At 41.6% G+C, this 22100-nt stretch overlaps 3 protein-coding genes across 10 annotated transcripts in view; 2 read left to right on the plus strand and 1 right to left on the minus strand.

The window, feature by feature from the left end:
• The window catches only part of LOC115176169 (myelin basic protein), a 50168-nt gene extending 48534 nt beyond the window's left edge, over positions 1–1634 (plus strand). Inside the window, exon 4 of the mRNA XM_029736017.1 lies at positions 1121–1634. Within this exon, the coding sequence (XP_029591877.1) occupies positions 1121–1419 (299 nt within the window). The 3' untranslated portion in view covers positions 1420–1634. The remainder of the gene's footprint in view (positions 1–1120) is intronic.
• On the plus strand, positions 1330–18711 carry LOC115176174 (myelin basic protein). Of its 6 annotated transcripts, none has more exons than XM_029736049.1 (7): positions 1330–1645; positions 12338–12433; positions 12757–12783; positions 13099–13128; positions 14364–14447; positions 14651–14669; positions 17049–18711. In XM_029736049.1, exons 1-6 carry the CDS (start codon positions 1532–1534, stop codon positions 14651–14653), a joined length of 354 nt encoding a protein of 117 aa, XP_029591909.1. In that variant the 5' UTR covers positions 1330–1531; the 3' UTR covers positions 14654–14669; positions 17049–18711. The 6 variants fall into 6 exon arrangements, with proteins under 6 accessions (XP_029591909.1, XP_029591927.1, XP_029591890.1 ...); XM_029736067.1 differs by having other exon boundaries at positions 14373–14447; XM_029736030.1 differs by lacking the exon at positions 14651–14669.
• A 514-nt stretch (positions 18712–19225) lies between these two features.
• LOC115176155 (zinc finger protein 236) overlaps positions 19226–22100 on the minus strand; it is a 92681-nt gene continuing 89806 nt past the window's right edge. For all 3 annotated transcript variants that reach the window (XM_029735995.1, XM_029735987.1, XM_029736005.1), the window contains exon 32: positions 19226–21503. In XM_029735995.1, coding sequence (XP_029591855.1) covers positions 21361–21503 — 143 coding nt within the window. In that variant the 3' untranslated portion in view covers positions 19226–21360. The remainder of the gene's footprint in view (positions 21504–22100) is intronic.

Consider the following 22100-nt stretch of genomic DNA (forward strand, 5'->3'; position numbering starts at 1 on the left):
ATCCATACTTATAGGAGTTATTTTAGTGACACTGGCCTCCTTGTCCCACATAAATAACTATGCGGCTCTGACAATAGACCACTGTTGAGGAAATATTAGCATGCAGATTCCACTGTTGTTTTTTCTACACCATTTCGTCCAGTATAGTGTTTGCATTGTTCTTCAGGGAGCGCTGCACTCCATGCCCTGTTCTCCGGGAGCTATCTAGCATGGTGGCTTCTGTCAGAGGGGATAAGTTACAGTTAATGCCGTAGATCTCAGCATCACACTAATGGCCATAATGTCCATTTGCACATGTGGAAAAACAAATGGAGAAAGTTGTGAATTAGCGTGTCAGCATTGGACATTCAATGACAAATGACTGACCTAGGGATATGAGTACCACCCTTAATCCCACTGCTGGCCTGAAGCTAAGCAGGGTTGTTCCTGGTTGGTCTATGAATGGGAGACCAAATGCTGCTGGAAGTGGTGTTGGAGGGCCAGTATCTGGTCTAAAAAAATATATTTCCCATTGCACCAGGGCAGTGATTGGGGACGTTGCCCTGTGTAGGGGGCTGTCTTTCGGGTTGGATGTTAACCCCGGTGTCCTGACTAAATTCCCAATCTGGCCCTCATACCATCATGGCCACCTAATCATCACAAGCCTCCAGTTGGCTCATTCATCCCCCTTCCTCTCCCCTGTAACTATTCCCCAGGTCATTGCTGTAAATGAGAATGTGTTCTCAGTCAACGTACCTGGTAAAATGATTCATGTACTACTATTTGGGCTTGTGGTGGGGGTAAAGGGAAGGATATGTGTGTGCTATGTTACTTTTATACAGTATTATAACTGTAAGGAACTTTTTGGCATGGACTGAGGAGGAGACATTGTGAAACTATTTTGATAGTTGGTAATGACCCTTGCTAACCATGTATGGTGTTCCCAGTTGCAATAATCTCCTAGCTATTTATTTGATCTGTGTTCTAGATCTATTACAGGGCATGTCACTCAGGATCCCTTCTCTGTTGAGTTTCTCTGGCAGAAAGGGCAGGGTCTTGTCAAAGGGACTCATTGTGCAGGGCTCTTGTGCGCCATGCAGGCCCATGGTCCAATAGATAACCCTTGTTTGTTTCTGCGCAGGCCTGGATGAGGCAGATGTGAACCCGAACAATGGCTGCCCCTCTGAGAAGGCGGCGGCGGTGACTGACTCCACGGGCACTGAGGGGCCCAGCAGGTCCTGGAACGAGGCCAGCACAGCTGATGCTGACGACAGCGCTGTGCCACGCCCCCACCTGGTCCGCCTCTTCTCCCGAGATGCCCCGGGTCGCGAGGACAACACCTTCAAAGACCGCCCTTCTGAATCAGATGAGCTACAGACCATCCAAGAGCACAGCGGAGCGGGATCAGAGTGTGGTTCAGAGGATCAGGATCTAGACTAAGTTTGTTTCTTTGCTCTCCTTTCTCTCTCTTAATACCCCCTTCGCTCTTACCTGAGAGACAGAACCCCACTTACAGAGATACTAGCTGCACTACCCAACCCAAACCACTGACATGGCAACTGCAAGCTCCTCTGGACTGTCTAGCCTGGGAAGGAAAAAGAAGGCCCCTGGCCTTATGGATCAAATTGGGAACTTCTTTGGAGGGGACAAGAAAAGGAAGAGCAAGGTGAGGAAAGGAGAGAGTTTGATTTTTTTTGAAAGATACACCTCTAATGTACCATGGTTAATTTTTGTGTTCAGCCTTAAGTTGAGGGACTGATGTCTAATTTGTGGTTTTGGCAGATTGTGAGCTGGAAGAATTTGTCACAAGTTTTTCTTTCAATTTGCTTCGATTTTATGTCTTTAAAAAAAAAAAATTTATGTGATCTACCAAAGTTTAAGACATTCACCTGAAATGTGCTTATTTGCAAATTAATGGCATTGAAAACTACATTTAGAAACTGGATAACTGATTTTGGTCTGGTTTGAGATTGGTGTAGCGCAAAGAGGCTTTGACTAAGTCTTTCGAATAATTGTTTTGTAATTGTTATTTTAGCGTGGTACTATCATTAAAATGTTACATTTTATTTCAGTTGGAGCTTCAAAGCATCTGCGGTACTTATATGGTCATAGTTGTGGTATAGTACAAGTGAATGATTGAATTGTTACCATTTAAATGTGTGTTTGCTTTCATTCCAAATATACTGTATGCTTAACTCATAAATATATCTAAAACTGGAGCCATTTTAAAGTTGTGTATCAGGTATTTTTAAAAGAGAATAATGATTCTGGCGATTTCATGGGGAAATTGGAATAAATGTCAGCACCCTTACTTAGATGTATTTTGGGAGAGACTGTTAGGATTGTTAGGCTACAAATTTTCCTGATTTATGAGTCTTTAGTTGTTAGCCATTTTAACTGTGGATAGTCCATGGTGGAGAACTATAACCTAAATGCCTTGCATGGACCTCCATCGAGTGCAGAGTGTCTTTGACTAGGATTCTCTCACTCCTTCTTTACAAAGACAACTCTAGACCATAATATTGTACATAATCCAACATAAATAATATAATATACCATAGAATAGGAAAACAAACATTTATCTACGCTAATCCTTATCTTATATGGGTTTGTGTAGAATTCAAGATGCTGCGTTGTGTAGTTGGAGAGCAGGTTCAGATAATATATGTAATTTAGCAGACGCTTTCATCCAAAGCGATTTACTGTCATGCGTGCATACATTTTTAAGTATGGGTGGTCCCGGGAATTGAACCCACTATCCTGGCGTAGCATGCCACCACCTGGACCCAGATGTGTGTGGATAACTGTTGCGGTACAGTGAGAATAGTTGAGCCCACATTGCCATTGTTTGTCTCGCCCTCTCTCTCTCTGTCTCTCTGTGATGTGCTAATGCTTAGTCCCAAAGCCTCTCCTTGAGCTGGTGACAAGGGATGTACTGTAGATATAAATTGATATAACAACCCAGTGTAGTGCACATTTCAGTCAGCTTGGCACTGTTTGTGGATCAGTTGTCAACTTTGGAAGCAGAGGAAAGTCTAACACAAAACGTACTGTATATTTCAACAGTTATGTGTTGAAGTAGGTACAGTGTATTGAAGAGAGAGTTCAAGTCCAACGCTGTTATGTTTTCCAGCTCTGTTTCAGTCCACTCTGGGGATTTGGAGTTAGTTCCTCATTGGTTCAGAGAGGAGAATGGTAGTTTCAGATGATGATCCAATAGGTTGCAGAATGTGGTCTGAACAGTCTCAACAATATACATTCTCCCAAGCCTTATAACAACTTCAGAAAGGACAGAAATCTTATGACTTTTGCATATAATTAAATCCCAACTCAAAGTAATTTTAGTAGTAATTTTTTTTGTTCAGTTTCAGAGTGATTTGGTTGTGTGCATTGTAGATCAGATTCTTTCACATTTTAAATGACATTGAAATGTACTGCTGAAACATATCTGCCACTAGTGAAAATGTCAGTGTTTTTGCCTGTCAAAATTGAATGAACAAAATTATTGTAAAAAGAGGCAGTATTAGCTTTTTTTTTTTATCTATTCGATCGATTTCTTTGAATGTCATTGTCACCTCTCTGCTCTTTCAGGAAATCGTTTTCTACATCAGAGCAGTTATTTTATGATTAAAAGAAACATGAAAAATATTTTTTACCAAGGGGTTGCCTTCAGATTTGTGATAAGTGTTTTGTATTTCAAATATATGATACCTAACTCTCTGTTGCCTCGAGCATAATAGTTTTTTTCTGCACTGATCAAAGTTTGAAAAAGGATAAAACAGGTTAAACATTATTATTTATTCTTAAAGGTCCAATGTAGCTGTTTTTTAAAAATCTAATATCAAATCATTTCTGGGTAACAATCAAGTACCTTTACTGTGATTTGTTTTCATTTAAAATGGTAAAAAGAAACAAAAAATGCTTCTTAGCGAAGAGTAATTTCTCAAGCAAGAATTTAGCTAGGACTGTGTGGGAGTGGTTTGAGTGGGGAGAAAACTAGCTGTTATTGGCAGAGAGGTTTGGAACTCTCTTTCTTATTGGTCTATTAACTAATTGACCGTCTGGTAATCCCACCAAAACAGGCTTAAATTTCAGGCTGTCTTTTCAAACAGCTTTTAAACTAAAAGGGAATTGTCATAATTTTCACCATTTCACAGTATTATTCCAAACCTATAGTGTGGAAATTAGGAACACATCCTTTGGGGGGTGGACTGTTCTCGATACACACAGGAAGCTGTTGAGTGTGAAAACCCCAGAAGCGTTGCAGTTCCTGACATACTCAAACCGGTGCGCCTGGCACCTTCTACCATATCCCGTTCAAATGCACTTCAATTTGTCTTGTCCATTCCCCCTCTGAATGGCACACATTCTACAATCCACTTCTCAATAGTCTCAAGGCTTTAAAGTCCTTCTTTAACCTGTCACCTCCCCTTCATCTGCAGTGATTTTGAAGTGGATTTAACTAGTGACATAAATAAGGGGTCATAGCTTTCAGCTGGATTCACCTGGTCAATGTATGTCATGGAAAGAGCAGGTGTTCGTAATGTTTTGTACACTCAGTGTACATAAAACACAGGGACATCACATTTTTGACTGCACTGGGAATTACGTTTTATAAAAATAGTTTATAACAAAACATAAAATAGTTATGACGTTTTCAATGCATATTTTCCATAGAAAATCAGCATTTGTGGCCATGTCCATTAGTGTTGAAAGAATGCCATGTAGAGCACTGTATCAAATGTTGTCGCTGTGTACTCTTGAGCATGTTTGAGTCATACCTTTATAGTTGCTTTCAACTGGTAGGGGAACCTCGTATTCATTATCTCCAGCACCAAACCAGTGTCTGCATATGTAAAAACAGTGTGTTTCTATGATCTGTGGTTAAAAAATAAAACGATAGGTCCTAAAAATATACAATGCTTCTCATGGTCACAGGGTAGGATAAAACATTTAAAAACTGTGATTATCGAAACCTGCAACAAGTTTCTATGTCCCCATGTCACTGCGAATCTCATGCTGTTTGAAAATCACTGTTTTTAAAATGTCATTGGGTAGAACTTATTGACTTTATATTTGTTCCTAAACAACGTTGAAATGAGCTGTTTTCACATGTGTAGACACTGGTAGTGTGCTGGAGATAATGAAAATGAAGTTGAAAAGTGGTAGAATTGCCCTTTAACCTTTTACTGCGGTGGCTAAATCAGGGTCACAGTGTTTCTTGGTAGTCTTAACCAAATCTTCTTTGAAACAAAAGTATACACCTGGTTATGGTCTTTAAAAAAAAAAGACATCTGTACCACGTCAGATATAGAGTTGAAATGTATTACATAAACATTTGAGTTTACGTCCCAATATTAAATTGTATATACATCACAGAAGACTCCATAACAAAACCATTTGACATAGAAACACCAGATTTGCCGCGTAATTGTATTTATTATTAATTCTGAAATTCTGAAAATATGAATAACATTCCACCCATAATGCCACTACTGTAGGTCATTTGACTGCAGGAAAGGGCTACTGTTATTGACAGATATGAACATTCACTATTGAGCCATTGATCCTTTTACAAACTGGAATTTGCGCTTTCTGTTGTACGTTCTTGTCTTGGTTTCACCTGTATTTTCTTTGTCTTTTCATTAGTTGATTTTGGTTTGAAACTAGTTCATGGGAATCTGCATGGTGATGTCATATTTATATATATATATATATATTTTTTAAGATATCACCAAAAAATGAAGACAACTGGTTTAACCTCAGGAACTGAAGCCAATTTGATACATGTCAAAGCTAATTGATAATCCATATTATTCAAAAAGGGGAAGACCTTATTAGACTAAATTGATGGATAAATGAGTCTCTATGTGCAGTCACCATGGAACTGAACCCCATGACAGGAAAATAAGCACATTTAAATATGGGGTCTATTGGGTAACTTTGTCAGAACTAGGACCCGATAGCCTGAAGAATGTTAGAGTACAACAACCGTTTATGATTCAGAATAAGTTTTGCACTCGTCCTTGGCCTGAGTACCAGTCTGTTTGTGCCATCATGCCAAACATGTCAAAAAATGTTTGCATGGCAAGGAGTGGCATGATAACAGAAGCAGACTCATACCCGGGCTAACTAAAACCCAGTGTCTTGGCTAAAAGCTTCTAAGAGCTGATCTCCTCTCGCCAGATAGATGGAGCACCTCTCAGGTTCACTGGTGTCTTTTTCTGAGACCTGGTTCAAATACTATTTAAAATAATTTCAAATACTTCAGCTGCGCTTGATTGTGCTTGCCAGGTGCAATGGAACCAATAGAATAGTCGCCAACATGCAAAACCTGGCCATCTGGAACTCTAGGCAGACTAAAGCAAATGTTACAAGTATTTGAAAGAGTTCAAATAGTATTTGAACCCAGGTTTTCCTTTACCCTGTCAGGAACTGTGTGTGTGTGGGAGTCTGTTTGAACCCAGGGTGGATCCATGGATCCTATTCGCTGATCCCTTTTGTAATGCTTGCGATGCTTGTATTTCCTGTGAATTGTAATGACCAACATCTGTTCCTAACCTGATCCTGTTCTGAGCTTTTGGATAAATGGCATGATTAAACGCTCTTAAACACCCACCCTGAGCAGCATTTTTTTGGGCTTTTGTATTGTTGTTTTTATTATGTAATGTGACTTTTAATAACCCTCCTCTGGTGCAACAGGTGCAGTCACGCCACAGAATGTTTGGAACGACAACACAACTGGACACGATCACACTGATTTGAGCGTAGTGGTTATTGCTGATTTTCACATTGTATTATCTCAATCAGTGACGTTGGCTGACAGTTCCGTTTCGATCCAGTCTAGTTTGAGGAGAAACCTCTCATGCTGGGCTGAGGTGGTCTATGCTAGGAATAGCCAATGGAGAATCTGGCCCAGTTGAAGAGGGAATGGAATGGACATCATCAAACTATTCCCAATTGATTTGTCCTTTCACTTATTGAGTGGATAAGACTACACTCTGCAGTAATGGCATACTTGTCTAGATGAGGCTGGGAGAAGTGTTGTCTAGACTTAATGGAAATATGAGGCTTACTCTTAGCTCAGCTTTTATTAAGTAGCTTGAGGCCATGTAAAATGATTGTTGTCATGCCAAACAGTCTGGCCTCACCTCAATCTCCATATCTGATCATTCTGTCATTGATGGGCACAGTGAGAAGTTAATCATGTTTGGCATGACAATGACCGTATGATTTGGCAAGACGGCATTAACAAATCTGGGACCAGGTTCATTTGCTGAATTTTTCTTTTGGAAATTCATCTTTAGTACTGTCTGCCTTATCACTTTTATTCAACTGAAAATTATATTTCAGTCACATTTTGTATTTGATGCTTTTGTCAATAATTGAAAGTATTTTTTGAATTGATCTTTAATTGAACATCTTGGAAAGTTTTTATTGAGATCCGGTAAATCAGGATAAAACAACAGTGTTTATTTCTTGTTTTCATTTTGTATTCAGGTTAGCAAAGGGGCAAATGACAGCTATTTTCAAAAATCAACCCGAATACAAAATCAAAACAAGAAAGTCTGTCTCACTTTGTCCATCTCACTTTTTGGAGACCTCCAGTTAAGTATTTTCATTCATAACTGAATATGAATAAGTGGACTGGAATTGCCAATGAGATGCTACTTGTCATTGAATTCATTAGATGTGCCTCATGGTCAAAAATGAAAGAGTCAAGGAGTCAATCCTACCTTGTTCTGAAATTTTTTTATGTGCACATTTTACAAAATGTAAGACATTAATAGCGATAGCCAGAGTCAAGTTAGTGCAGTCTCATTTGCATTTCTTCTAAAGTGTTCGTACTTGAGTGAAACAAGGACAAGAAAAATAACCTTAACTTCCTCTGAGCACTACATTTATTTGACATTGACGTCAGACAGTGGTATAGTTGCCGTTTTTATTTATTCAGAGTTGATGAGAACTGAGGAGTGTAGAGCATAGCTGCTATTAACTTACATTCACCTGGCACTGTAAGACAAGCACTGTCCAATGTCAAGAGCTAGGTCTTACTAGACGTCCGGTCCAGTACCCTGGTTTTGGATGGTAAAGAACCAGTTCAACTATGGTTTAGTAGATTGTAGTCCACAACCTTGTCTTATTGTTGTCAGTGTTATGGAATGACCTAGAGCTCCACTGCTTTCTAATATGACACTTTGTCGTAAACTGTCAACCCCCCTGAGGTAGTCGTCCAATTCCTGCTAGCTTCTCCTAAATAGTTGGAGAAGTTGCAGCACAGAGTCAACTGAAGAGGTCATCTGGCAGTGGAAGTACTTCAAAAAAAAGTCTGTCCTCCTGAGAATACCAACTGTTGAACGTGGATTTCACTCCAAAGAAGGAGTCTGTCAGTGGCTGGTGGATCTGCACCCGGTGAGTCTTATTAATCAATCGCCGAGTTGTCTGTTGTGACACTGACGGACATTGACCTTTGTGATCAATCAAAACCCAAGTCAAATGTAAAGCTGTGATGGATTGAGAAGGAGCATGCACTGTATATTGGTCGTCTCTCCTTCCAGTTCTCTGCTGCCAATGACTGGAACGAACTACAAAAATCTCTGAAACTGGAAACACATCTCCCTCACTAGCTTTAAGCACCAGCTGTCAGAGCAGCTCACAGATCACTGCACCTGTACATAGCCCATCTATAATTTAGCCCAAACTACTACCTCTTCCCCTACTGTATTTATTTATTTTATTTATTTTGCTCCTTTGCACCATATTATTTATATTTTAACTTTGAACTTTCTTCAAACTACAAATCTACCATTCCAATGTTTTTCTTGCTATACTTTATTTACTTTGCCACCATGGCATTTTTGGCCTTTACCTCCCTTATCTCACATCATTTGCTCACATTGTATATAGTCTTATTTTTTTCTACTGCATCATTGATTGTATGTTGTTTTACTCCATGTGTAACTCTGTGTTGTTGTATGTTGTCGAACTGCTTTGCTTTATCTTGGCCAGGTCGCAATTGTAAATGAGAACTTGTTCTCAACTTGCCTACCTGGTTAAATAAAGGTGAAATAAAAAAAAATATGAATCATTGTAACTTATGGTGCATGGATGTTTCACCTATTGTGGGTAAGATCTATTCATTTGACAGTGGGCGATTTGTGTGTCCACAATAAGCTCGCACACTATCTCAATAGGATAGGATGTAGTAATCACTATGTGGCCCTCATATCCTCCCGCTCCTTCATAAATAATACATTATTTCAATTAATTTATTCCAGAATAAATTATTGACCGTGGTCCATTTAAAGGAGTCAGCTTCTGTCCAGGTTTGACCTCCTGCTCCTCTGAGGAGAGAGGTTTAACAGTAATTAAATCCTCAGGGAGGAGGTGTCCTATGAGTCCTGAATACTCTTTCTACCTGGGTTTTAGGTGACCTTGTTCTTCACTGCAGGAAACTTTTGGTTACACTTTTATTTGACACGTCACTATGACATTAACATGAAGGTGTAATCTGGTGTCAAATCTGTTCATGACTGCAGTTATAACGTGTGACTGTTGTCATGGTAGAGGTAACGTTTTGCATTATGACTGTACTGGCCTAACACCCCTGGATAACAGCCTCTGTGTCAGAGGTGAAACGAAGTATCAAATGAAGTGTTACCAAACTTTCTCTACGCCGGCTGGGCTGCCACTCTAGCAGCTAGCTGAATTATGAAAGGATGCACGGACGTCCACTGTGATGTAAATCCAATCGTGTATGTTGAGGATGAAACGAGCTTTGTAGCTTTAGGAAAGTTGGATGACAGTGTGGCGCATTTCTATTGTTTTTCTTTTCCGCTGTGGAACGAGCACAGCTACTTTGTGAAATCTGAATTGTGGGTAAATAACAATGCGCTTCCGTGCCAGGAACACACACTTATCTCTCATACTCTTCAAACATCAACCAGAGAGAGGAGAACATTCCCTCCATCCCTTCCTCCCTCCCTACACAATAATTCCCTGCTCTGCTCTATCCTGAAAGGACCCTCCTTGCGTCAGAATGCCGTTGTCCTTTGAACACTCCTCTTGTGTTGGAAAACGAAAACCGTTACTGACAACATCCAATGCAAGATGGTTCGGTAAAGGACATGTGAAGTTCATAACTGAATATTGTGATCCTTCTTTACAAATAAATCAAACTGATTCTAAATTCAGAATTTAATCTTTCAATGTCTCTCTCACTCTAACTTCTCTCCTTCCACTTTCTGACTCAACTTTCTCTTCCTAACTCTCTCTCGGTCTGCTCAATCTCTGGAACTGTATTTAATGGGAACATAAGTGGAACTTCTGATGTCAATGTTAAAAATAAATCATTCCTAATCAACTGCGGACAGGATTCTGCAATGGCAATCAGTAACGAACCCCTAGGAGCTGCATCCCAAATGACACCCTATTCCCTATATAGTACACTACTTTTGATGGGCCTAGGTCAAAGGTAGTGCACTATATAGAGAATAGGGTGCCATTTGGGACGCAACCCCAGTTGTCTCCATCTTGGTGACAGAGCTGCTGGAACACATAAAGAATAACCGTTGAGTCATCCAGTCGCAGCTGTGTGGCAGATCAGTTCTTCACAACAACTACAAGTGGTGAGATGAATTCACCTGTACCGGCTCCACCACAAACCCAATGAGCATTTGTTTGGTTCGAAATAACTTATTTTCCACGTCTTTTCAACATCTTTTTCTCACGGAGAACAAACTGACCGACCTACAACCATGCTACCTGGCTATTCTACTGAGCACCTTCTGTATTCATAAATGTGTTGGATATTATCATCCACTTCCAATAGTTTGAGATTTTAAATTCCCTCTGGTCCTACGGGTTAGATACCTATTTATTGGAGAGGATAATGCTCCTAAGAACAAACACATTTTCTATGTTAATGTGTTTCTTGCCTGAGGTCATTGTCTGCTTGTGTCTGCTTCCATCCATCCAACTATCCATCCATATATGGGCAGAAAAGACACTGAATGAAATGCAATTGGAAGCACTAATGAGTGTATTATATTGTGAACGATGTACAGGGGTGAAAGTTTGCCCTCTCATTTTGGTAAAGTTCTTTCATAGGGATAATCGCAGTGATTCAGTGAGAGCCTCAGCTTCTCCAGTCTCTTCGCTCACTGACTTGAATGGGGGCATAAAGGTCCCCTCGCTCTCACTCCACAAAATACCACAGAGAGAGAGGCACTCAGGATGAAATGGGTTTCGCTATATCAAAGGATGTTACTCACAAACATACCCCTAAATAGCCGACTGGGAATAATCAGGGTTATTATTGAGAAAATTACAATGAATCATTGCAGATTCACACCATTTTAATTAAGGTCCCAGTTGTGTGTGTCGGGAAGGGACATGTTAGAGCCTATTGTGAGAGAGAGGGGGGTGCTATTTATTGAAGTTCAGGAGAATGAGACATAGAGCTAATTTTGCATTCATCCCTATCCAATCCTCTAAAGGTTTATTTGTCTGAAGTAGTTAATTGTATTGATCTCTACTTAACTTCCCCTTCAACAGCATTTAGTGTCGATATTTATCACACTTTGCAAAGATCCAAAACATTTCTTACTGACTTTATTCATTTATTTACAATTCCTTCATCCAGTTAGTTTTTAATCACTTGTTTTCAGTTTGAATGAGTTTTGGATGGGCGTTATCTGTGTACGCCTACGTGAGTCTGCTGTGAATGACTCGGAGAGCTTATCTCAGGTCCTCTGTGATGTAAGAGCTCCCCAGGTAGTCCATCCAGCTCAAGAAGAAGCTGTTCTACAGCCCCAGAAAATGTGCTCCAGCATCCCTGGTGTTTGGCAATATGCCACCAGCTGTTTCCAATGCTAACACCTTTCAGGAGCTGGAGAGTGGAGCCAGAGTAGAGCCTGGTCTGGTTCAGGGAGCACACTTTCTTGTTAGGTTGTGTTGGGCTATATGTATTCCCGCTGTGCCTTTTATAATGTTCTTCCATCCCTCCCTCCTTTCCTTCTTCCATCCCTCCCTCCTTTCCTTCTTCCATCCCTCCCTCCTTTCCTTCTTCCATCCCTCCCTCCTTTCCTTCTTCCATCCCTCCCTCCTTTCCTTCTTCCATCCCTCCCTCCCTTCCTTCTTCCATCTCTCCCTCCCTTCCTTCTTCCATCCCTCCCTCCCTTCCTTCTTCCATCCCTCCCTCCTTTCCTTCTTCCATCCCTCCCTCCTTTCCTTCTTCCATCCCTCCCTCCTTTCCTTCTTCCATCCCTCCCTCCCTTCCTTCTTCCATCTCTCCCTCCCTTCCTTCTTCCATCCCTCCCTCCCTTCCTTCTTCCATCCCTCCCTCCCTCCCTTCCAGGGTTCCTTCCGTGGCTTGTCCTCCTCTCCTGCCAGACCTGCCAAGGCAGCCCCTAAGGGAGGGGAGAACGCTGTTGTACGCCTCTTCAGAACGATCGTGAGTCACCCCATTTGCATAGTTTGCCTACTACTGTTGACGTTTGACTTGTTGATATGAGGGCGGCAGGTAGTCTACCCGTTTAGAGCAGGTAGCCTAGTGGTTAAGAGCAGGTAGCCTAGTGGTATAAATAACTTTAGGCCAGTAAATGAAAGGTCACTGGTTCGAATCCCTGACCCAACTAGGTGAAATATCTGTTGATGTGCCCTTGAGCAAGGAACTTAACCCTCATTGATCCTGTAAATCGCTCTTGATAAGAGTGTCTGCTAAATGACTCAAATGTAATTGTATTTCTAAAGGTCTGTGTCACTCTCTCCCCTCAGGTGTCCCCTGCCCCTCCTAAGTCTAGGGTGAGCCCCATTTACCTTACTCTTTGTCAATATTGTCCAATTGAGGAGTTGAAGGTTGTTTTAGTCTTTGGATATGATTGTGTATTTGGCTTTGTTAACATATGATGTCACTGAATGTCGTGTACTGTATGTCACTGAATCTGTGCTCTCTCTGATGACGCGAGCGTCTGCCTTACTCTGCTATGCTCGACCCTGGATGTGGACCCATCTCTTCCTGCTGCACTGCCTTTGCTCTGAGTAAGACCTGAGTGTTTAACTTTCCTCCCCTCACCCCTGTCTGTTCCCTGTCTCTGTCTCTTACATGTCCTTGTCCAGTGGACGGCAATGACTGCGAAACTAGGCCTGGTACGTGGTTAAACGCTACAGCTAAAGAAAACTAAGAGAAAAATCCCAGGCCGTTCCTTAAACAGTATATTCTGTAGCCATTTTAAGGCTTGAGAGCTTGTTCTAATCCAAGCGTACATGCATAACGCCCCCATCAGTTTCTCTTTTATTAAATCATGTTTTGAGTAGTTTTGTTTGGCAAGCTCTCCGCCTCCGGCTCAATTGAATATCCAGTTCTTTATTTGCTGAAGTCGTTTTTCCTTTTCGGTATGATAACCAGCAACTTAATCCTGCTTTTTCTTATTTGCCGTGCTGAATTTGAAGTCTTGCCCTCTTCTCTTGGCCCGTGTGTGTGTGTGCGCACATGCGTTTGTGTCTTTGTGTGTGTCTCTGTGTGTGTATGTGTCAGTGGTGGCTGCTGAGGGGAGGACGGCTAATAGTAATGCCTGGAATGGATTCAATGGAATTGTATCAACTGCATGGAAACCACGTTTGATACCATTCCAGCTATTATTATGAGCCGGCCTCCCCTCAGCAGCCTCCACTGGTGTGTGTGTGTGTGCGCGTGTGTGTTGTGGATGTTATGAGCCACACATAACAGCTAACACTGTGTGGGGGTAAAATAACAGCGTGATAAGGGATGAGACCTTTAAAGCTCTTCTCTGAGGTAAGGGATCTTTAAATAACACTTTGAAGTGTTCCTCCCCACCTTTAATTCATCCTCATGCATGTTTTTTGTGAACAGTTCTCAGTCTAATCCCCCTTTTGAGAGTCAGAGCAGCCACAGCTCAGCTGTTACTGAGATTGAATTTGATTTAGAAAGTGAAAGACTTCCACTTTGACTCAGATTGATTTGCTCCACTGCTTCAATGCCACCACAAAGGAGCCCCTTTTTGATCGAGGCTGGTTCAATACTGCATGTAAAATTTCACTCTGTGATGAGAGTCACTGACTCAATAGCCATCTCTTCTATAACCTCGTCATCTGCAGGCTTTCAACTGAGCTCGGGGACGAGGCTATCGCTTCTGTTGTTTTCATGCAACATGATATTATCAGAAAATCTTGTTTTGTACTAAACGACCATGCAGTACCCACGTAAGATATGTACATATGATGTCGCTTTTTAGCCATTAGTAAATCATTTAGATGAACAAAACCATAGATGAGCTGGCAAAAGCACACACTGATTGGGCCACCATGCTAAGTGACAACAACAATGTCTCCTAGTGTCTTACCTCACCCCTGCTCTCTTCCAGGGGTCTCAGAAGTCAACAGGATCCGCTAAGGCGAAGAAGGCCGGTGCAGGAGACAGCGGAACCCTGTCTAAGATCTTCAAAATGGTAAACGAAAACGAAACCCATTTTTAAGTGACAAAAACGCTCTAATCTGCCTTTTGACATTAACATAAAAAGGGAATATCTCATTATATAATCCCCTTTGTATGTTATTGAAACTAATTCCAGAATGTGCACTTGATTAAACAGATGGGATCTCTCTCTCTTTTATTCCTCCCTTCTGTCTCTCTCTTCTTCTTTCACCCCAGTGATGATACCCAGCACTCAGTGAGTAACGGATGAGTCATGAGCGGCGATATATATTTACTCTTACTTACTATGAATTTATTCAACGTTGATAGGCTAAGGTGACACCTTCCATTGCCTATCATACCACCAGCAGAATAACTGCACCTTGAGACAGCCTCTAGACAGTGATAATTACAGTGTCTGGCTGATGCTACAGGCTTCATGCATTAAAGAGTGCAGTTCGATGTCAAAGGTAGTGCTATTTTTTGGCTTGATACCGACATGTAGCGCCTAACATAATTGGCTGCTTACTCGCAGACAGTGACCTTGCACCTGTGGGCCTACACCCGGCTGTGAAATGAATGGATTAGAAGAAAGCTTTCGGGATAGTAGTCCTGCTTACTCTTAATGGCTATTCTAGGAGCTGTGCTAACTGCAATGGGATACGCTTAGCAATTACAATTGTGGCATGTGGTAGCTTTGCTCACTTTGCCGATGGCTTACGCGACTGCAAACACACCATAAGGTAAGCCAAGCTGTTATGGAAGCAGTGCCGCTCATTCTTTCTACAACTAGGCCATTGCACGTTTCATTACATTGACCATCTGGTTCATGCACGTGTGTACCAAGTACACTGTATACGATACTGGGATGTATTACTACACAGACTTATACATGAGTTTTTTCTCCAACACAGTAGGCCACACACAAAGGCAAGGCAGACACACTTACATGCACTTGAGTGAACATTTCCGGACTTTTCGAGGAGCAGCATAGTACCCCGGTGTGTTCATCTCAAACAGATGACTGAGGTGTTTGAACAGAGAGTATACCCTCCGTATGAGATTTTAGATATTTTTTGCTACAATCAGCAGCATCCACTATTGACAGACTCTCCCTGTTTATTCCAGGCCACGTTTCTCCCTCTGCTTCCGCTGTAACGCGACAGGCTCTGAACTGGAGCACATACATAAGCAGTGCATTCACTTACTGTAATCAGCTGTCAGCAACAGCCGACACGCTCCCTAACAGTAGAGAGGGAACATGTCCATTGTTGAGCAATGGCACACTGCCTGTCTCTCTCCTCTCTCTATCTCAGTCTCTGCCTGTCTTTATCTCTTTTTGTCCACCTTCTGTCTCTACTGTGTCTCTCTCTAACTCTGTCTTTTGGTCTCTGCCTCTCTTTCTCTCCGCCTCCGCCCCTGTCTGTCTCTCCTTCTCTTACGCTCTCCGCTTATCTTTCTCTCCGCTCACTGTCAATAAACTCAAGTTCTCCTCTGAGTGTTGATTCGGAGAGCTCCTGCATTCTGAGAGGCTGTTGTTTGTCTCTCCTTGCGTTATTCATGGCATGGTGAATGCTAATCTCTAGGACATGCTCTGGAGGTCTCTGGCAGTTTTAATTATCCAGTCTGGCCCAAGCTTCAGATGATACAGTTATTTTAATTAGGCAGAATAGGCACAGGGAGCTTCTGTTCCCATAGGTACAGTCAGCGCACTCACAGTGGGTGTGTTGATTAGCAAGGCAACCAAGCACAGTCATCTTCAACATACCCTACAGTAGGCCTACTTTTACAAATGTTTAGAGTAGCTGTATATATTCACATGGTGTCTTTGCTAGCTGGACTATGTGGCATTACGATAACTAAAAGATGACGAAGATGATCAAAATCTACAAATGTGTGGGTAAATAGTACACCAATCTTCTCTTCTTCGTTTCCCCACAATCTCTCTGCCTAAAGCCACCATCTCTAGCGCTTCTGATTCCGCTATCTTGAATCATTATCTGGGGACGGACTTTTATTTAAAATGTTTTCTTTTCATTTGTTTGGTGTTTTCCATTCTCCAGTTCTGTTACTGCATTCTAATTAGTCTGTTTCGAACCGATAATGATTTTAAGCTCAAATTGCTGTAAGAATGGCTCAGAGCTTGGCCCGTTTCTCCCATCTCCTTTTGTTTTAGGAGATTTAAAGGCTTTGTACGTTATGGATTATATTCATTCCAATAGTTCTCCGTAAAGAATTGTCTCATTTGTATAATCTTTGTTCCGTTCCAATCCTTCCCTCTTTCTCCTACTTTTATATCCCCACGAGAAAATGCACAATCTATTCTTAGGGAATGAGCTTGGTACAACACGTCATTGATCAGTTTTGGGAACAACATGCACATTTGAACTGGGAGATGTTTCTTTTTAGGGCATAGCCGAGAATTCACAAAATAAACAATTCTGATAATACCTAGAACTCACCCACTTATTCTAACAAAACAATAGTACACAATGCTCAAGGCCACATAGACTGTACGACAATATACAGCTGGACATTTGTGTCCTAATCAGCAGGTCCCTTCAGTGAGCATCGTTAGCGAATGACAAAAGCAGTCCATTTCCTGATTTATGTTTCGTCTCTCACTCTCTTGCAGGGCGCAAGCCGGACTGGGTCTCTACCCAAAAAATGAAGTCCCCTTTCAAGAGCACAAAGGCAGATGTCAAGAAAAGGGACGCAAGTGGGGGGAAAACAAAGAACAGATCTTTGTCGACTCACACACCTCTCCCTGCTTTTCTAACACTTTCATTTTATAACTCAAATGCCTCCCTCACCCGCACCCGGCTGGTAGATATAGTGACACAATCTGTGCCCCCCGCCCCGCCCCTTGCTCCTCCCCCCGCCCCTTGCTCCTCCCTCCCGCCTCTCCTGTGCAACCATCTTGGATGTGAACTGTTGCCGAAGTCATCCGGACCCCCTCTTACAGCCTAAAGGACCCCTGTCATAGCTTTACAGTACCTGTGTCTTCATTTCTATTTCTCTGTCTGTCTGTATAGAGTCGTTTAACAAGGTTGGCTAACTGGACCAGACCTGGCTGAAGTAGCTTAGGTCCAATTGACCTGGCCCTGACCGCTTGTGGTTGTGAAAGTGTGACCAGGTCTGGTTCTGGTTCAGAAACGAGTGATTATCTGTCTTGTCATGCTTGTCTTTGTCATTTCCCCCCCAAACCCCCTCCCATTTCCGTACATCCTGACATGAATTCATAGCTAAGCATTGTCTTACTAAGCTTGCATGGGTTGTTGTGATGGCCAGTTGGTCATGTGTTTGTATGTCTACCCTCCTGTATCATCAGTGTAAGTGTCCTGTCTTAAGTGTTGCTGTCTTTCCATGTTTTTCCATTAGGGTCTATGGCTGGCTGTGATCTTTGGTGGCAAAATGACATCGAGCTACTGAAAGCTGTTAACCTACTAAAATTCTGTCTGTAGTATCCACTGAATTGTAGAAGTCAATGGATGATATCATTTCTAATGTTGTTTTCATTTGATTTCCAGTACATGTAGATTGTTTAAGACACTAATGGGTATGGTATTGGGAGTTTCCCCATCCAGATCTAACTGAGATGCGTCTGAAGTGCACTGTTTTGACCATTGAAAAGCAGACACTGACTGCTCTGAAACCAAGCTCACGCTGGACCTGCTATAAGCATGGCACTTCCAACGGGAGGACAGATTCAGACCCTTCCCCCATTAGTGTAGTCTTCTCTGTCTTAAGTATCTCTTGCTTTATATATATATATATCTATCGAAGCACTGCACAAAATATGAATACAAAACAGCTAGCTAAGCAATGCCATTTCTGACTGCCAAAAACAATGTGCTGTGTTTACTCTGTGTGGATATTAAAAGACCAACACTGTCATAAAGGTGCTCGTTATTTAACTGTGTAAAAGCATAAACGTTATTTTTTTTAAAAAGATGAAGATGGATAGAGGACGCGGAGTTTGTCGACCAAGGCACGAGCGACGACTTGCATAAACTGCTTATTTACTGCCACTGTACTGTCCAATACCCCCAAACCGAAGTGTCTTTCCTCCATTCGTTTAAAAACCAACGTGTGTAATCTGTAGCATACTCTGCCTGCCCCTGTCTCCACTCCCCCCATGTCTTAATGTGTGTGCGCGCGTTTTTGTATGGGTCCTGTGAATGAATGTAAATGAAACTCTTGAGACCCTCATTGTTGTATCTGTAATAAAAAGATGTACGACCAGCCACTTAATAACTAGAAAAAAGAAATGAAGGAATTAAAAATCATAAAACCGTTATGGGTCTCTGGTTGTGTTGTTTGATAGAAGTTTAAAAGTAGTGTACACACATGCAGTAACTTGCAAATGTAGGGTACAAGAAGTGATGAAACATTCAACACTATACCGGTATCCATCTTTGTTTAGGTCAGGTCATTGTGCCGTTTGAAGCAGACTCATGACAGAGCTGCATCTCACTCCTGGTTCCAAGAGTAATTGTGTTTGCTCAATAATTGCATAATCAAGGAAAGGAACTTAATAATGCCTCAACATGGCGGAAGCGACATTTGAATTAATGAAAGTTGTCGTTTTTTTCCATATGCTGTGAAAGTTTAACTCGGACTAATGAAAGAGAGGGACAATAATGGGTTTTGACTATGTGACAATGGATTTTTCATTTGCTAAACACCTGCCTTTTCTAGATACGAGGTTTTGACGCAGAGACATACTGAGATCTTCACGTATTACAGAAAATCAAACAGATGAAATGCAATCAACTTCACACAATTAATTTCTAAAACAATTGGCACACATTAAATCTGTAAAAAATGACTGGTTTTATTAATTAAATACTTTTCAACATTACAAAATACATTCCTGCCCCAAAAAAACAAAAACGCTTAAAGTCTGTAAACTGGTTCAGCAATTGACAAAAAAATGAATTCTTGTTCACAACCAATTTGATAAGGAATCCAAAAATATATGCAATCTTTCATACACTATTTACATTGCAAAATAAAATATCAGATTACAAAATGGCTGTGCATAAGCTTACAACTAAATTACAATTTCATGCAACACATTGTGAATGTGGAGAGTCAACCCCAGAAGCCCTCTTACAGCAGCCAATAACAGTGGTATCACAGGTCATCATCATTGTCAAAAGTACAGGCATAACATTTAAGAAGAGAGGGGATCAAATCCACACCAAACCTAGGTTTAAATACTATTCAAAATCATTATGCTTGATCGAGCTTGCCTGGCACAATGAAACCTATAGAGTGGTCATTTGCAAGATTGCATTCTGCAAACCCACCCACCTGGCACTCTGGGCAGACTAAAGCGAATGATTCCAAAGAGTAGCGTATTTGAACCCAGGTCTGATCCATATGACCCTTAGCACTTTATAGTCTCACCATTCAAGGCTACCTTCAACTTTATGGCAAATTTTTATATATTTTTTTTACAACAAATTCATCAAAAACAAAACCTTTAGCTTGCCTTTTAGAAAAGGGTATAGCATAAATATGCAAAAAGAAATGTATTTTTCTGGTAAACTGCACTCCAATGTGTGTGTCTGTTAAAGCACAGCTCAATTGTCAAACAGTTAATAGTGGGCCTGTTTGCAGTTTGTGGAGCAGCCCCAGGAGCACGGGAGAGATGGAGTTCCCCGTCTAGAAACAACCCCTACACCCAGCCCGTTATACGCTAGTGTAGATCTGAAATGATTGGATAGGAATAAGCAATAAGGCTAACGTTTCATCCAGCCTTTCAGCGGGCAAGGTGGAGTTCTCACACTATTGCTTATACCTAGTCCAGTCCGAAATAGGTAATATGAAGCCGTTTGTGACTGACTACTGCGGACGTAAAAAAAGGAGTTTAAAAAATACATTATATTGATTGACTTACGGACTGCGGATCTACAGGGGTGCCTAGGGAGGGTAGGATCTAGGATGCTGTTTGTGGATGGGGCTTGTGAGTGGTTATACTACTCTACAGGGAGACATGAACCAGTACCGCAGGACTGACAGTGCAGCCATGCAGATCTATAGTGTTTGCTCCTCTTATTGGGAAACAAAGTAAACAACAGTCTAGGAACAAACCGCCGGTAGCCTACCTCAGCTTGCTACAGCTCCGACCGGTGAATTGCACTGGGAGGTCAGCGGCTGATTACCAAACGTCTTATTGACTAAAACGTCTCATAAGGGACTCGTACTAATGAGAATCAGAGCGCAGGCTGATTCAGCAATTTAGTTAAATGGAAGGACCAGTTCTCTGCCTTTAAAGGGACAATCTGCAGTTCAAACAACAACAAAAGCGGGCACCCCGCCACTGATTTGGTAAATAGCTGAGGGATGGGGCTGGAAAACTGTAACCACTCTCAAATTCATGAGACAGAGCTATGGATGCCAGGACTGAACAACCATGGTATCAAAAGGATCGTTTTAACCATGTTGAGACTATAAAATGTTTGATTACAATTGCTTATTTATGTTTTTTTTTACCAAAAAAGAGGAACAAGCTGAACTAAGCTCATGAGGAATTTTTAAGTTATAGTCTTCAATAATCAATGGGTGTATATCATGAATTTAAAAGTTCAAAAATGGATGTAGCAATCACAGATTGCCACTTTACTGCATATCTGAGGACAAGAGAAACAGGCAGAAATAGCTGCTGCTAAGACCCAATGTGTGTAGGTACAGCCGCACACGCTTTCTGTTTCCAGTATTTGATTGGCAACATTAACGTGGGTAAGCTTTAGAAAAAGTGCAGAACTGTCCAACTCAATTAAAAAGCTTTTGGCGTGGGGGGGGTTGATCTGAGTGCTATGTTTTTCCACACCTACTTAGTGGTAAAATCAGTGCTTTGTATCATCAGTGCGCAAACTCCTAGTAAAGAGTCTATGCTGGGATGAACCGGGATGGTCAATTCAAGTCTGAGTTGGGATCTAAGGGAAGACGTTGGGAATGCCACAGTGCCAGTCTCCAGAAGACTCCTGGACAACCTCTTCCATGTCATTCAGCTCGGGAGGGACATCCACCTCCGTCTCTGTCCCCTGCTCCAAAGTCACCTCCTGGGTCCGATCGGGACCTGTGTCCAAGAGAAAGACGGCGAGACAGACAGAGAGACACAGAAAGAGAGAAGGAGAGAGAGTAAGAAAGAGAAGAGAATGAAAGAGAGAGAGAGAGGACAGAGTGAGAGGGACATAGTTACTCATGAACGTTACTGTTAGACTGGAGAGAGTGTGTCAAGGGAACTCTTTAGGTTTAGAGTTTAAACTCTTTAGAGTTTAAGAATGAAAAAATACAGTACAACACGCAATACATTCATCACCTGTGAAGTAAGTTAGAGGAAGGGGTGAGTGACAGGTGAAAGTTAACCAGAGCTCTTTTCTCAATTGTCAAAAAAAAAAAATCCTCTCCTTCGATGCATTGATCTGGAAGAATTGACAAGGTGATGATGAGTCAGCCTGAGGAGGATGAGTTGCCTTCAGCCATATTGTTTTTCCCCAATCAGTGCAGATGAAGAGGTGGTGAGGACAGACGTTTTAAGCAGTCGAGACAGAGCCTTTGTGTCTGGGATCCATCAATAGACATGAGAGTTAGCCTCGAGTCAGTTCAGCAGAGGACACTTCCTTTGTACTAACCGTCAAATGTTTAAATGGAGGTATACAGAACCAAACAGGCA

This window comes from Salmo trutta, chromosome 3 (genome assembly GCF_901001165.1).
Source record: "Salmo trutta chromosome 3, fSalTru1.1, whole genome shotgun sequence".
In the NCBI taxonomy this organism is placed as follows: Eukaryota; Metazoa; Chordata; class Actinopteri; order Salmoniformes; family Salmonidae; genus Salmo; species Salmo trutta.

Coding starts and splice junctions, on each gene's coding strand:
- LOC115176174 (XM_029736030.1), top strand. CDS start 1,532: ATGGCAACTGCAAGCTCCTCTGGACTGTCTAGCCTGGGAAGGAAAAAG. Junction 13,129..14,363: donor TGACTGCGAAACTAGGCCTG/GTACGTGGTTAA, acceptor GCTCTCTTCCAG/GGGTCTCAGAAGTCAACAGG. Junction 14,448..17,048: donor TGTCTAAGATCTTCAAAATG/GTAAACGAAAAC, acceptor ACTCTCTTGCAG/GGCGCAAGCCGGACTGGGTC.